This window comes from Branchiostoma floridae, chromosome 10 (genome assembly GCF_000003815.2).
Source record: "Branchiostoma floridae strain S238N-H82 chromosome 10, Bfl_VNyyK, whole genome shotgun sequence".
NCBI classification, from domain to species: Eukaryota; Metazoa; Chordata; class Leptocardii; order Amphioxiformes; family Branchiostomatidae; genus Branchiostoma; species Branchiostoma floridae.
Genome location: NC_049988.1, coordinates 16221858 through 16237695, shown reverse-complemented (window position 1 = coordinate 16237695; position 15838 = coordinate 16221858). Strand labels below are relative to the sequence as shown.

The 15838-nt window shown below is 40.4% G+C and overlaps 1 protein-coding gene and 1 long non-coding RNA gene across 9 annotated transcripts in view; one reads left to right on the top strand and one right to left on the bottom strand.

The window, feature by feature from the left end:
* Window positions 1-7521, top strand: part of LOC118424781 — a 10891-nt gene extending 3370 nt beyond the window's left edge. Inside the window, exon 2 of the long non-coding RNA XR_004832241.1 lies at window positions 6985-7521. This is a non-coding gene — a long non-coding RNA (uncharacterized LOC118424781). The remainder of the gene's footprint in view (window positions 1-6984) is intronic.
* The window catches only part of LOC118424720 (E3 ubiquitin-protein ligase Midline-1-like), a 73266-nt gene that overhangs the window by 20463 nt on the left and 36965 nt on the right, over window positions 1-15838 (bottom strand). Inside the window, exon 1 of one of the 8 annotated variants that reach the window (XM_035833410.1) lies at window positions 15744-15811. The exons of 5 other annotated variants lie outside the window; for them this stretch is intronic. Coding sequence is in view for 1 of the 3 variants with exons in the window: in XM_035833406.1 (XP_035689299.1) it covers window positions 10362-10623 (262 nt within the window). In the remaining 2 variants the exon portion in view is untranslated. Of the gene's footprint in view, window positions 1-10361; window positions 10764-12253; window positions 12364-15743; window positions 15812-15838 lie in introns of those variants that run through there. 2 more of the 8 variants (XM_035833409.1, XM_035833406.1) reach the window with 2 other exon arrangements.

Below are 15838 nucleotides of genomic sequence, written 5' to 3'. Positions count from 1 at the left end.
TTATTCTTCACCATACTAAAGAGAGTCTGTAATCTAATAATAATACTCAACGCACATAATATCGTTGTGACGTAATGATGTCTGCAAGTGCAGAATAGAACTTGTAAAGGCATAGGATTATAGTGCCCAAACAAAGGGTTTTTATATGCATAGACTACATTTTGCTGCAAAACTGAACAACTTTGAACAATCACGCTTCATTTATTCTTCACTAGACTAAACAGCGTCTGTAATCTGATAATAATATTCAACGCACATAATATCGTTGTGACGTAATGATGTCTGCAAGTGCAGAATAGCACTTGTAAAGACGTAGGTTTCTAGTGCCCAAAGAAAGGGTTTTTATATGCATAAACTGTACTTGGCAGCAATACTGAACAACTTTGAACAATCACGCTTCATTTATTCTTCACTAGACTAAACAGCGTCTGTAATCTAATAATAATATTCAACGCACATAATATCGTTGTGACGTAATGTTGTCTGCAAGTGCAGAATGGAACTTTTAAAGACGTAGGTTTCTAGAGCCCGAACAAAGGGTTTTTATATGCATAAACTACATTTTGACGCCAAACGAAACAACTTTGAACAATCATGCTTCATTTATTCTTCACTAGACTAAACAGCGTCTGTAATCTGATAATAATACTCAACGCACATAATATCGTTGTGACGTAATGATGTCTGCAAGTGCAGAATAGCGCTTGTAAAGACGTAGGTTTCTAGTGCCCGAACAAAGGGTTTTTATATATCATTATATGTAAAAGTCAATAAAAAGCGTTCACAAAAAGCCCGAAATAAAAAATGGTACGATAAAAGCTGTACTGAAATGAAACGCGAATTGAATAACTTGGCCTTGTTACTTGAGAAAAATCCGTCAAACTCATATGTTAGAGGAAAGTTCTTCAGAAGAAAGAAGGAGTATAGAAAACTATTAAGAAAGAAGAAGAGAGACTTTCACCAGCAAATCATGGACCAACTTTCTTCCCTTAGGGAAAAAGATCCAAATGCCTTTTGGAAACTAATTGACAAACTTAAACCAGATAAAACGCAACAAAATTCCCAAATACCAAATGAGATGTGGTTGGAACATTTTAGTGCAGTCGACAAACGCTCGACTGACGCTATTAACAATTCTGAAATTGAACTCTCCACCCCTGTAAACGCCCAAATACATCCACAATCTCCTCTCACACCTGAAGAAAACTCCACACTAGACTCCCCGATAACAGCTGAAGAATTAAACACGGCAATCTCAAACCTAAAGAACAATAAATCTAGTAGCAGCGACATGGTAACAAATGAAATGTTGAAATGCGGTAAACAAATCCTACAGAACCCATTACTACACCTATTTAACTCCTGCTTACAGAACGGTTATTTTCCCGACGATTGGTCCCTCAGCCATATCGTACCCATACATAAATCTGGCGATACCTCACTCCCTGATAACTACCGGGGAATATCAATCATTAGTTGCTTAGGAAAATTATTCACCTCTATTTTAAACAATCGTCTTGTCAATTATGCAGAACAGTACAGCCTTTTCAAACCTCAACAGGCCGGTTTTAGGAAAAATTTTAGAACATCTGATAATTTGTTTGTGTTAACCACTTTAGTCAGTAAATACCTAAGCAAAAATGCAAAAATTTATGCATGTTTTGTGGATTTCAGCAAAGCTTTTGACTCCGTTTGGCGAGCAGGTCTATTTTTCAAACTAAACAACCTTGGAATAGGAAGAAAATTCTTAAAGACAATAAAAAACATGTACTCAAAAACTACAAATTGCATTAAAACCAACGGCGGCCTTACAGAGCCTTTTTAACTCACTGTGGGGTCCGACAAGGCTGTAATTTAAGTCCAACTTTGTATAATTTATTTATTAGCGATATAACTTTTGAGTTTGATGATATTTGTTGCAACTCTCCTAGTTTACACAATAGGAAAGTACCGTGTCTTTTGTATGCAGATGATCTTGTATTGTTTTCCGAGTCTGAACAAGGCTTGCAATCATGTTTAGTTAGATTAGAAAGATATTGTAAACATTGGAACCTGAAGGTGAATTTAAAAAAGACCAAGATTATTGTCTTCACCAAGGGAGGTAGATTACCAAAGAATTGTTTCTTTTTGTTTAATGGCAATGTAATTGAAATTGTTATGTCATATTGTTATCTAGGTATAGTGGTAAGTGCAGCTGGGACTTTCAAGGCCAACAACAAACATCTAAGAAACAAGGGTCTAAAATCTTTGTTTAGCATTAGGCAATCACTTGACAAAGCCGATTGCCCACTAGCTGTTAAAAATAAGATTTTCGACTCTTGTATTAAACCTACATTACTTTATGGGTCCGAAATATGGGGATCTCTGAAAAGTCCCAAAAATTGTCCCATTGAATCTGTACACCTAAAATATTGTAAATATTCACTCAATGTCCCCAAAACAGCTAGTAATCTCGCAGCACAGGCAGAACTAGGGAGGTACCCCATTCATCTGGAGGCCTCCCTAAATACCATCAAGTATTTCATTCGACTTAGCAAGAACGTGCCAGCTGACAGCCTTCAAGCAGATGCTCTCTTGTGCCAAATGGATTTAGAAGCATCAGGTTCTAAATGTTGGGCCTCTGAAGTACGCAACACTCTAGAGAAATGTGGCTATGCTTTCGTCTGGCAAAACGCCCAGTCAACAGTCTCAAGTACACCTCAAATTATTTCATCAATCTATCAACGTTTAAAAGATATTTATTTCCAGACCTTTCTATCTGAAATCCACAACGATAAAAGAGTTGCGACTGCGAAAAACAAACTACGAACATACATACTATTAAAACAATCTTATAAAGAAGAAGAATATCTTAAGATTGCCAATGTACGACACAGATCTACCATCACCAAACTAAGAATCAGTTGCCACAAATTACGAATCGAATCAGGAAGACATAACCACACTCCTCTAGATCAAAGAATATGCCAATTTTGTAGTTTAGGGAAAGTAGAAGATGAAGTACATTTTACTATGGATTGTCCTTTGTATGATAGCGATAGGAGCATTTTATTTGACTATGTGTTAAGTAAATATCCCCACTTTAGATACTTGAATAGTAAAGAGAAATTTATATTCCTGACAGCTTTTGACAAACCAACTCTAACCAACCATACAGCTAGCTACATTTATACAATTACCAAGAAGCGAGAGGAAGTCGAATGTCTTAGAATAGATTAGACGCACATCTACATATATAGATGTGTATGATTGTTTCCATTGTTACATATATGTGATTCTTACCGTGTGACCTGTACTTAGCCCAGTGGGGCAAAAATGTGCAATAAAGGTCTTCATTCATTATATGCATAAACTGTAGTTGGCAGCAATACTGAACAACTTTGAAAAATCACGCTCCATTTATTCTTCACTATACTTAACAGCGCCTCTAATCTAATAATAATATTCAACGCACATAATATCGTTGTGACGTAATGTTGTCTGCAAGTTCAGAATAGAACTTGTAAAGACGTAGGTTTCTAGAGCCCGAACAAAGGGTTTTTATATGCATAAACTACATTTTGACGCCAAACTGAAAAACTTTGAACAATCACGCTTCATTCATTCTTCACTATACTAAACAGCATCTGTAAACTAATAATAATATTCAACGCACATAATATCGATCGTTGTGACGTAATGATGTCTGCAAGTGCAGAATAGCACTTGTAAAGACGTAGGTTTCTAGAGCCCAAACAAAGGGTTTTTATATGCATAAACTACATTTTGCTGCAAAACTGAACAACTTTGAACAATCACGCTTCATTTATTCTTATTTTTGGACATTGTGTGTATCTGGATTACATAACACTCAAAGGACTGGGAGATAAAAAAAGGCCGAAATTTTCGAGTTTTCCAGAAAGTCTAGGGAAAAAAATCATAAAGCATGTCTGAAATATTGAATCAGAAACTAAAAAGGAACAGTTGAGTACTAACCCGTGCATGTTCAAACCCTTTGTTCGGGCACTAGAAACCTATGTCTTTACAAGTTCTATTCTGCACTTAGCTTGCAGACATCATCACGTCACAACGATATTATTTGCGTTGAATATTATTTTTAGATTACAGACTCTGTTTAGTATGGTGAAGACCAAAGGAAGCGTGATTGATCAAAGTTGTTCAGTTTAGCTGACAAGGGCAGTATATGTATGTAAAACGCTTTGTTTGGGCACTAAAAACCTACGTCTTTTTAAGTTCTATTCTGCACTTGCAGACATCATTACGTCACAACGATATTATGTGCGCTGAATATTATCATTAGATCAAAGACGCTGTTTAGTATAGTGAAAAATGAACGAAGCGTTATTGATCAAAGTTGTTCAGTTTTGCTGCCAAGTACAGTTTATGCATATAAAAACCCTTTGTTCGGGCACTAGAAAACTACGTATTTACAAGTTATATTCTGCACTTGCAGACATCATTACGTCACAACGATATTATGTGCGTTGAATATTATTATTAGATTACAGACGCTTTACAGTTTACTGAAGAATAATCGAATCGTTATTGATTAAAGTTGTTCAGTTTGGCTGGCAAGTACAGTTTATGCATGTTCAGACTCTCTGTTCGGGCACTAGAAGCCTGTGTCTTTAAAAGTTCTATTCTGCACTTGTAGACATCATTACTTTAAAACGATATTATGTGCGTTGAATTTTATTATTAGATTACCGACGCTTTACAGTTTAGTGAAGAATAATGGAATCGTTATTGATCAAAGTTGTTCAGTTTGGCTGGCAAGTACAGTTTATGCATGTTCAGACCCTTTGTTCGGGCACTAGAAACCTATGTCTTTACAAGTTCTTTTCTGCACTTGCAGACATCATTACGTCACAACGATATTATGTGCGTTGAATATTATCATTAGATCAAAGACGCTGTTTAGTATAGTGAAAAATGAACGAAGCGTTATTGATCAAAGTTGTTCAGTTTTGCTGCCAAGTACAGTTTATGCATATAAATACCCTTTGTTCGGGCACTAGAAAACTACGTATTTACAAGTTATATTCTGCACTTGCAGACATCATTACGTCACAACGATATTATGTGCGTTTAATATTATTATTAGATTACAGACGCTTTGCAGTTTAGTGAAGAATAATCGAATCGTTATTGATCAAAGTTAATCGGTTTTGCTGGCAAGTACAGTTTATGCATGTTCAGACCCTTTGTTCGGGCACTAGAAACCTGTGTCTTTACAAGTTCTATTCTGCACTTGTAGACATCATTACGTTAAAACGATATTATGTGCGTTGAATATTATTATACATTACAGACTCTGTTTAGTATAGTAAAGACCAAAGGAAGCGTAATTGATCAAAGTTGTTCAGTTTTCTTGAAATTGTAGTTTATGCATACAAAAATCCTTTGTTCGGGCACTAGAAACCTACGTCTTTACAAGTTCTATTCTGCACTTGCAGACATCATTACGTCACAACGACATTATGGGTGTTGAATATTATTATTACATTACAGACTCTGTTTAGTATAGTAAAGACCAAAGGAAGCGTAATTGATCAAAGTTGTTCAGTTTTGCTGAAATTGTAGTATATGCATATAAAAACCCTTTGTTCGGGCACTAGAAACCTACGTCTCTACAACTTCTATTCTGCACTTGCAGACATCATTACGTCACAACTGTATTATGTGCGTTGAATATTATTATTAAATTACAGACTCTGTTTAGTAGAGTGAAGAATGAACGAAGCGTGATTGATCAAAGTTGTTCAGTTTTGCTGAAATTGTAGTATATGCATATAAAAACCCTTTGTTCGGGCACTAGAAACCTACGTCTCTACAACTTCTATTCTGCACTTGCAGACATCATTACGTCACAACTGTATTATGTGCGTTGAATATTATTATTAAATTACAGACTCTGCATAGTAGAGTGAAGAATGAACGAAGCGTGATTGATCAAAGTTGTTCAGTTTTGCTGCCAAGTACAGTTTATGCATATAAAAACCCTTTGTTCGGGCACTAGAAAACTACGTATTTACAAGTTCTAGTCTGCACTTGCAGACATCATTACGTCACAACTGTATTATGTGCGTTGAATATTATTTTATTAGATTACAGACGCTGTTAGTATAGTGAAGAATGAACGAAGCGTGATTAATCAAAGTTGTTTAATTTTGCTGCAAATTATAGTTTATGCATATAAAACCCTTTTTTCGGGCACTAGAAAACTACGTCTTTACAAGTTCTATTTGGTTATGACGTCACGATGACATGATGTGCGGTAATTTGGATGCTTTAATCTGATTTAACAAGTGATTCAATGATTGTTGAATGTCGTTTGGATTACAATCATTATTTTAAGCGACCTTGATACATGGCGTTTCTTGTCTTGGATGTATATAATGTATTATTTACATAAATGACTTATCCAAAAATTTCAAACGTTATGGCGTCAAGGTTAAAAAATGTGCGTTACTTTTATCACTTGATTTTGATAGTAAAACCCGTCGAGAGCGAGTAGAAATCCATTTGACTGCTATTGATTACTTAGTTACGTTTCTACAAGGCTTTGAAAGTGTTGTATTTTCCTAGAATACCAGGGATCAGGAAAGCAACTGTTATTAGTATTGTCCATATTTTAGACGTTATGACATCACGATTGCGTGTACGTTAATTCTGATTATTGAATCTTATTTACTATCTAATTTAGTGATTGTAGAATGTCATTTGGACTTCAAAAATCATCAAGCTACCTTGCTATAAGGCGTCAAATGTCTTTGAGGTACATAATATTGGCTACTGGCTGCAAAATACACCAGATTATTATTATAATGCAGTATTTACATAAATGAACTTGTATATTTCTAACTATCAAACGCCATAGCGTTAATATGACAGGGACCGGAAAGCTACTTTTAAATAACGTTATACATAACGTTATATTGGGTGGTAACAGACAATAAGTAGCATTTTTTATATCTATTATAGGTTTCAATGGAAATGAAGCAGTTGCAGTTTGTACGAATCGACGCCCGAATCAGATGCTACCTTCTGTGCAAGACAAATCGCCGGCTAAATCGCTGGCTTCAAGCAAATCGACGGCTGAATCGACGCAATGCTTGACTGTATCAATGGTCCAACTCATAAATCCACTTGCAAGTATAAGTCTCAAACAGTGAACGTCAAGACACGGCTAACTGAACTGGGACAGTAGATTTCAGGATGCAACCCCGAAGACACTACTTTAGACAGATACCACAAACCCCCATGTGGTGCCCACTTCAAATTTCTCGGCGTGGGGCCATCCCATTGAAAAACAATGGGGCCGACACCTCAGCGAAATGGTCAACTTTGATGCGCCGGATGCCGTCTTAGAATACATTTTGACATCTTGAATGAAGTCCACAATGTTCTCTGACTTATCAAGAGTACGATGATACAGTTATTATCCCCATTTGACAAATTGTTTATTTTCTATGATTTTTTTGTGTAAAGCATCCTTATGCCTAATTCTGGCTGTCGACATCGCACTCCTTGGCGACATTTGCTGTCAGTGCGAGATATGTGACACTTTCACCGGGCCTCTAGCCTGGAATTCGGACTACCAGTTCCATGCGGCAGCATGCCCTAAGAACATTAAGCCTTAACCACACCGACAATCCCCTTGGTCTGTGATGAGCGGCACAGGTCAATCAAAATGGCGTTTAGTCCACGCTTGAAAAGTTATTTCAGTTTCATATTTAGGATATAATCCTTTTTTCTAATAAAAAACGAACGAAATATTTCCATGCCATATGGGACATTGCTAAAAGTTTACTTTCTTATCAAAGCATTTAATCAAATTTTGACCAATCTCTACACCTCTGCCTGTCAAAGTAAGAGTCTGGTGAAGACTACTTTCAATTCACTATTCAATTCATTATTATTATTATTTCTAAAACCATATATTCAGATGGATCCTATGGGAGTCTTCAACACCATTGTAAGCAGGTGTACAACGAGTTGGTACCCAGGTGTTCTATGAATGGTTGGATCGATGAAAAGGTTTAGCATTCAAGAAAGAACTGAACATAATTCTCCTGGATTGTCTATTTGACCTTGAGCTCTTTTGACCTCGTTTGACATAGGGGCGAGGCCTTGGAGGCCGCGCGATAACAGAACATACGTAGCTGTAAAAACATCCTAAGGGCGCGAACATCCGCAAGGGAAGAAATTTTTCCTCGATGGAAATCATATTATTGCAACCTGCGGTTTCCAAAAAAACCGCTAGGGGAAGCAATAAGCGTAACAAAAGGTGGTAAACAGGTGTAAGTGATGGATGACAAAATAGTCCGTCCTGACGGGTTGACATGACCGCCTCAGAAGTCATCACTCATCAGGACTGACCTCTGACCCGGATGTCAAACATTCCCATCAAAATAAACGTTGTCATCTGAGCTTCAACAGTCATGCACGTATGGGTGCAAAGCAACGAGGACGCGAATGTCGGGATATCTGAGCGTGCATAGTCAAGTGGTTAGCTATATATAGCGGCCCTGCCTCCAGAATTAAATGCCCTAAGTTCGATTCTAGCTGTGTTGCTCACCCGACATGTACGCTACCGGAAAGGGATGCAGTCCTTAAGACAGGACTAAGCCGTGGTGTACTGTTCATTTTTACTTGTCGGAAAGAGCTAGGGGCATTTCCCAGATACAATGAACCCGAAAATACTGTACATAGCATCTATCCTCTCTGTCACGACCAGTGGAAGACTAGCTCTTCAGTGAGCTATAAAACTGGATCGAGATCACTTTTTGCATCACTAAATTATACATGTGACACCTGGGCAATCAACCGCTGTCTAACATACCCGGTAACACGGAAGGCACGTGCATTGTATGACAGGTGCAATCGTGGGAAGGTCAGGGACACAAAGATCGTGGAAAACGCCTAACCTGCGCCGTGACCTTTGCGAAGCTACCACTCTTAGCCATCTTGAAATTAGAAGAACATTGAAAATTACAGCAATGCTACATATGACAGGAAAGAAGATCCCGAATAATCTAATGGGGAATTAAAGCATGCTACCTCAAAGCAGCATAAACAATGACATCCCAAATAAAATGTGCAAGCCATCTTCACAATACCAAACAGTCTTACAAGAACTAAAGGGACATACATAAGTGAGATAGTGATTCAGTAGTGACCGGAGATAGTAACATATCTAAAAGAAGTACATTAACGTTACATCACATTAGCCTATTTAATAACACGCACGTCACGTGCACTAATGTAGGCACAGCTAGGAATAACCAGCTTAGAAAGCTTTTATCGAGATTTCCTCATGAGACTTCTGATGCCTTGCGACCTTGTCTACGACCGTTCTTGGCGCGTTCGAAAGGGAAAACATACTCAAAGCAAATTTGGGAAGGGTGGGTTGTTGCGTTTCACCTGACCAGTTTACCCTCCAACAATTCGTTCTTTTCAAGTTAAACTGTGCGAAAAAGGAACCAGACTGACATAAGGTAACGGGCAGAACATGCCTTGCTTTGCTTTGAAACCCAACACCGCTAAGAACACGTCGTGTTGTCTTACGAGGCAAGGTCGTTTCAACCGTTATCCCACACGTGGTACACACAGGCGTGGCTACAAATTACGTGCCTGGGACACAAACAAGGTGATTATAACGGAATTGGGAGGCACATAATCCGGCAGTCTGGTACACGTTAAAAGTATGGATTTGGACGTACATCAGTTACAGTATGTTAGCTACATGGCCGTCTGTAAACAACAGTTTCCACAATAGATCCTTTATGTCAAGAAAAGAGATCTAAACGTGGTCACTGGTCATTGATTACGATAATGTCGGATGTCTGGAAGACGCGACCAAAGGGCCCACCCCCTTCCCTTCTTCTTCAGTCTATCCCGACAACGAAAATATTGTTCAAGGCCACAACATGAACACAGACCTCTCATTATGTGGCCAAGCATTCAGAATATATTGGACTGAACCCAAGTTCCAACAAGCGATGCATATCTGTGTCTTCAACAGCCTCGAGGAATGCAAATGTAAATGTAAATGTAAACAGCATCAAGTGATTATTCCCAGGGATTGTCTCTTAAATCTTCAGAAGAAACAAGTACCCGTATAAAACACTGTTTAGTCCTTGCCTTCTCCATTTCTCTAATGTGTTGAGGATAAACTTCACCTCTGTTGCTTCAGAACAACATACCTATACACCTTCGGACTGTGACGAGGAATTTGGGCACAGAAGACCAGGAATGGTGAGGCCTCAGGGCAGAAAACAGTTGAGGACACGATCCGGCATATGTTAGAAACTTAAGTTATAGCTATGGAAAATATTTATAATATATATCTGACTCACCTAAGTCTAGATACTCCACAGGACGATAGTACCTCCGTACTCTAGGAATCTCTCTAACACACGTGGGTCTCGGAAAGGCCTCCCCGTTGTTGTGTCCATATCTCGGACCGTTCCGAAGCTTTCTAACAGCTCTGGCAGCCAGAAATGTGAATCTGAGAACCCTCCGTTGATATTGGAAGAGTTTGTCCCCTTCAGTGCTCATAGCCATTTCGTTCAGGCTTATGACAGAATCAGAGGACACGGGAAAGTTGTCCGTCCCCATGGTCACAGTCTTGCTCCTCTGGACGTGGGAGTAAAATACGCAGGGGCGTCACCCGGGAGTTGACGTTGTCACCTGAGAATGCTCGTAGGTGCTTTGGATGGATCGTTGGTCACCAATGCTGCGGTGGACCGTTGGTCACCTCAAACGAACTACACTACACGCCACGCACCGTGCACGGACCGACAACGTCCCTAGAATATCAACCATTCCTGGACGTGAACTGTTTAAACCCCACACCAGCAGCATACGTGTACGTGTTTCCTTCAGTTGAACGGCCGAGGCAAGCGAGTTCTTGATCAATCACAAACCCGCGCATTCATTCACAACAACATGCGTAAAGCCGGCTTTTCTTCGAACGTAATCCGATGCCGTTAGGGAAGAGTAATTGTTTGACGTTGTCAGTCCACGCCGGTATTAAAGAACACACCTCGTTCTTACGTGACTCAGCCATGAGAACTTCACGAACAATCTACCACCCGGATCTACCCAAGGAAGGCCCCCAGAGGGTCATCTATCAACTATGCGTGTTCCGGGGTCAAATCTGGTCGCTAGACCAAAGCTACTACGGTCTGTCAATAATGGTACCAAAACATAACTACCTGTTAACAAGAAAAAGCACATTCATGCCCTATCGGGCTAAGTACAGGCGTATAGATACAAGAGGTCGTAATACAGTAAACATGGTTTCTAAGACTAATCTAAAACATGGTATTAAAACTATTCTAATACATTTGTTCGGCTTCATCTCGTTTCTTAGGAATGTTAAAAATGTGGCTTGAGATGTCGTTTTATCCGCAAGACACGTAGATGATACAGGTTAACAGAAACTGATGACGGGGTTTACTTTGTAATGTTACAGTTTGTTGGCCGTAGAAAACTTCAAGTCACCCTCACGTCCTTCACAATCGGGTGAGAGATTCTTACAAGCAAGCTGACTGTGGGTTCAGAATACTAGAATAGACTGCAGCAAGGACGAAGAAATGCCCTGTAAGATGGTTGGGGTCTATAATCTACCACACGTACAACCAATTCAGTTTCTGGGATATTCATTCACAACTAAGAGGATTCAGAATAGACTGGAGCAGAACTGTATAATGTTCTTGACTAGTAGGAGAAATTGATCTGATCGAAGAAATGTTCTGTAAAATGGTTGGGGGGTCTAATCTTCCACAGTTACAACCAATACAGTCTTTGAGTCCGAGCCATTCACTCACAACTCACAAGTAATTACCTTTGACTATAAGGACTTAAAGCGCTTAGCATAATATCTCCTTTTGTCTGCTTTAGGTGGAGTGCTTGTCTGGTATTTCAAATTAACACCAAAGAAACACGCAAGGCCCCAGTACAACGACGTCACACATTCCTACGAAGACATCGTCTTGAAGACAGCGTCTTGACTTCTACATGGTAGTTACTACATACAGGTTACACAACGTAATTAGAGAACATACTATGCTGTAGTATTATGTACTATAAACAGAAAGTCGACCTGTCGCATAGTACGATTACTCAGGTGATTTTAAATTTAAATCCCACCCACAACAAGACGAGATTGACCGATAACGGCACTTGGCAAAATTCCAACATTAAGAACACACCAATCTCTCTTCGCGAAGACGAACTATCTTACCTTATTGTGATTTGTCCTGCTGTTTCAACTTTCTTGAAATCAGTCCAATTACAGTGCAAGACCGCAATATCGATGTTCACGGTCCGTGACTGCTAATTCATTCCGGGTCGAACCCCGAACACAAAAGGTTCGAAAAAAAGATGGCGGCACCAATGACAGGCGTCGACCGGGGCCAGGCTTATTTATTTTGAACGCTCGGGTCACTGAATTATCTTCAAGCTGAATTATTTATAAGCGTTCTGAACCGGTCTGACTGCCATGTTGAAGCCGAACGAAACGGAGACAGCCGATTTGTCACGAAAACTTCCTTATATGGAAGTGGGAAGGCCAACGGAGGGCGTTCGGTATATTTGTAATAACTACTATACTAATACAAATAGTAACTACACCTCCTCTTAAAGCGTGTTACTTTATACAGGGCGACGGTATAATTCTAGAACATAAGATGAATTTTACGACGTCGGCGTTTCGCGACTGCCATCAACAAGTCGCCATAACAAACAATTAGGAAAACGCCAAGTAGATGAATCATAACATTCTACCATGACGTCACTGTAATCTACGAGTCAACATTACCAGCTACTTTGGTATGAGATTGACACGAGTTTACGACGCCCCCTGCCAAACCGTACCATAATTGTTCTTGAGCATACACCTCATCAAGAATAACCTATCCTGCATGGTGGAATTAATGATGATTCTCCACCATGTTTAACACATGATGAACAACTTTGATTAAAGGCCTCTAACTCCATGACAGGAACAGCTGTCTACATAAAAACAATCCACCTTCTGTCTGGTAATAAGCTAGTTGAATTAATCAGAGCTTATGCACTACGTGTGATAGCGTGTGTGTAGACAACGCATTCAAACAGACTCATTGAAGCACAAACTTTCGAGACAATATTTGTGTCTAGGCAGACAAAATTGGGAAAGATCCTAAGACGTAGTCAACAGTGAACAACGTTGTACACACCGTTACATAACAGCCTGTCTGGCATTAGGAGTTGTAAGGTAGTCGCTCAGGCGATAACAAAAGGATTACTAACGGTTTCTAATCACAGTTTAAAACTAAGGGAAACAGATCCCCCCCACCCCCACCACACACACACTGAATCTCCAAGCAACCCAAGTCCAACGTCAGCAAAGACCCCAAATCATTGGTAAATGAGGCACGTGCTATGAGTTATAACTACAGTACCTTACTTACAAGTGTTGATCACAGGAAATAACAACTCTGATGCTTCCCTACGACCTAGATATGCCAAGCAACGACATAGGATTGGCATAGAGATTGTCAGTCTCAGTCACTCAATACCTGCCAATACGTGCTCCAGGGACCACGCTCAGTGAACAGCCATAGGCCTAGGGTGGACGGTCGACGGTGCACTGTTGAAGGCTTCCCTCTCAAATGGTGCGCTTCCTTCAGTCAATACGTGAATCCAAAATATAATCTTTGCCTAAACGGTGCATGCCAACCCTCTGCAAACGTGGTCTCAACACCATGTTTGTCGCATGGACACATAAGACGACTGACCTAGTACACGTAAGCAGGCTGGGTCAGCCCGTGTGTTACCAGCAACTGGGCATGAACAGATTTAGGTCATTCGCTTGGCTTGGGCGGACCTTCGATGACTTCTTGAGACCGAATACGGACGAAAGGACAGTCGTCTAAGAACCGAGTCTGGGCTGAGATCGTCAATAGAACTCTATTTTGGGCTCGTCGACTGTCCTTCACTGCAAGGATTGTCCTGTATTGGAAGACACTTTGAAAAGTGCCTGAGGGAACCAGGTGAAGTGAATGACCCTTACCACAGGTGTCAGATCAAGTCAACTTACACACAGTACAGACATACAGACCTGATCATCATTCACAGCAAATGAAGAGGTCGTCGAAACTATCTTTAATACCCCCTTCACAATAGGCGCGATTCGATCGGAAGACTAGTTTACGAACTCTGAATGACATTTTCGTGAGTAAGACGTCCGGTGTTTTCACGATTATCTTGCGATTTTTACGGATCGCCGGCAGTTTTCAGGAGTCTTACGACGGTCGCGGTGCAGCGAAACATGTTCTTAACATATGCGACTAGTCGAAGGAAATCTCCAAAGTCGCACAGCTCGTTACCGAGTCGCAGATTGTGCGTACAAATCGTGCGTACCTTGCAAGGGTATCGGTCAATAGTCTTGCGTCAATCCAACGATTGAAGACCGATAGGCGAGCAAAGACATAGTTATTAATGATCGAACGCAAATCGGATGGCGAACGCCCGTCAGTTGGGCAACGTTCGGGCGACGTTCGCCCGACTTCCGTTTGTTTACAAATATTGAATTTCTGGGAATGTGAGGGTAATTCTAACATTGTGGCCGCTGTGGCAGTATGTAGGCTGGCTTTGTGACACACTTTCTTTCTTGCGTCATTTCTATTATGCCCGCGCATTCCATTCATTGGTTAAAAAGATTCCGACAACAAAATAAGCAACATTTATTGATCTCTTGCCTTTTTTGAGGAACGTTTTGTGTTGCCTTGTCCGCGTGCAAGAGGTCATGGGAGGTTTATTATCATAGATTTATTCACCGTCGATCTCACGAGCCTCGCGTATATGTGAGGGGGACAGTTTTGAGGCGAAAAATACGCAAGACCATCTTAAGATCTTAAAATCAGCCGACCTTCCTGCGATCGCGAAGAACGTCCGAAGATCGTATATAATGTGAAGGGGGTATAATCACAAGGAGACCGCAAGTGCTCGTGGTCAACATAGCATGTCCTGTATTTATTAGAGACCTCGCTGCTAATAGGAGAAAATCAACGGCCTCCTGAACTCTAATAACCGCCTCTCTTCCCCTTACAAAACCGAACGTGAAGATTGACACACCAGAGTAACCCGTCTGTACTGTACTCGTAGAATTCCACCACATTATTATTGGTCAAAACATGGGACACAATTCATCTACTATAGCATATGTTGCTGTAAATACGTTGATGATTTTGTACCAATTTAACCTTCTGTTACACAATCTCTAGGATTAGCTGGAAGTGGCTATATGGGCCCCTTCCCTTCAGCCCCTCACCTAGCGGGGTGTTAGAGCAAGAGGTGCGCTACATGTAGGAGTAGGAGCGCGATTTTAGCCAGTCTAAATGACTAGAGAACCACGTTCCTAACAATGTTGTAAACCACCATGGTCTGCACATCGTCTACTGTCAACTCCATAGTTAACAATGGAACCAGGGGTCGAAACAGCCATTTATATAACACTTACATGGCTTGGGAGGTAGACAAGTAAGACCCCGTGGAGTGCTGTCACCCTGTGAGGCATTAACAGACACAAGATGTCAAGTGAATTAAAGCTGAACCAGGGTTGAAACAGCCATTTTCAGAGCACATTGAGAACATCTGAAACGCCTGAGTAAGGCCTCGTAGATCTCCGTCACCCCCTGAGTCACAGGCAAGGAACATGCTATCGTAAAACGCCAATCCTTAGCCTTTACCTTTGTCCTGTGTGACATCTACTTTCCTACGAGGTGCCGGTGCTCCGCGGAAAGTACTGAAGCTGTTGTGGATGACAAGGATCCTCCTCATCGGA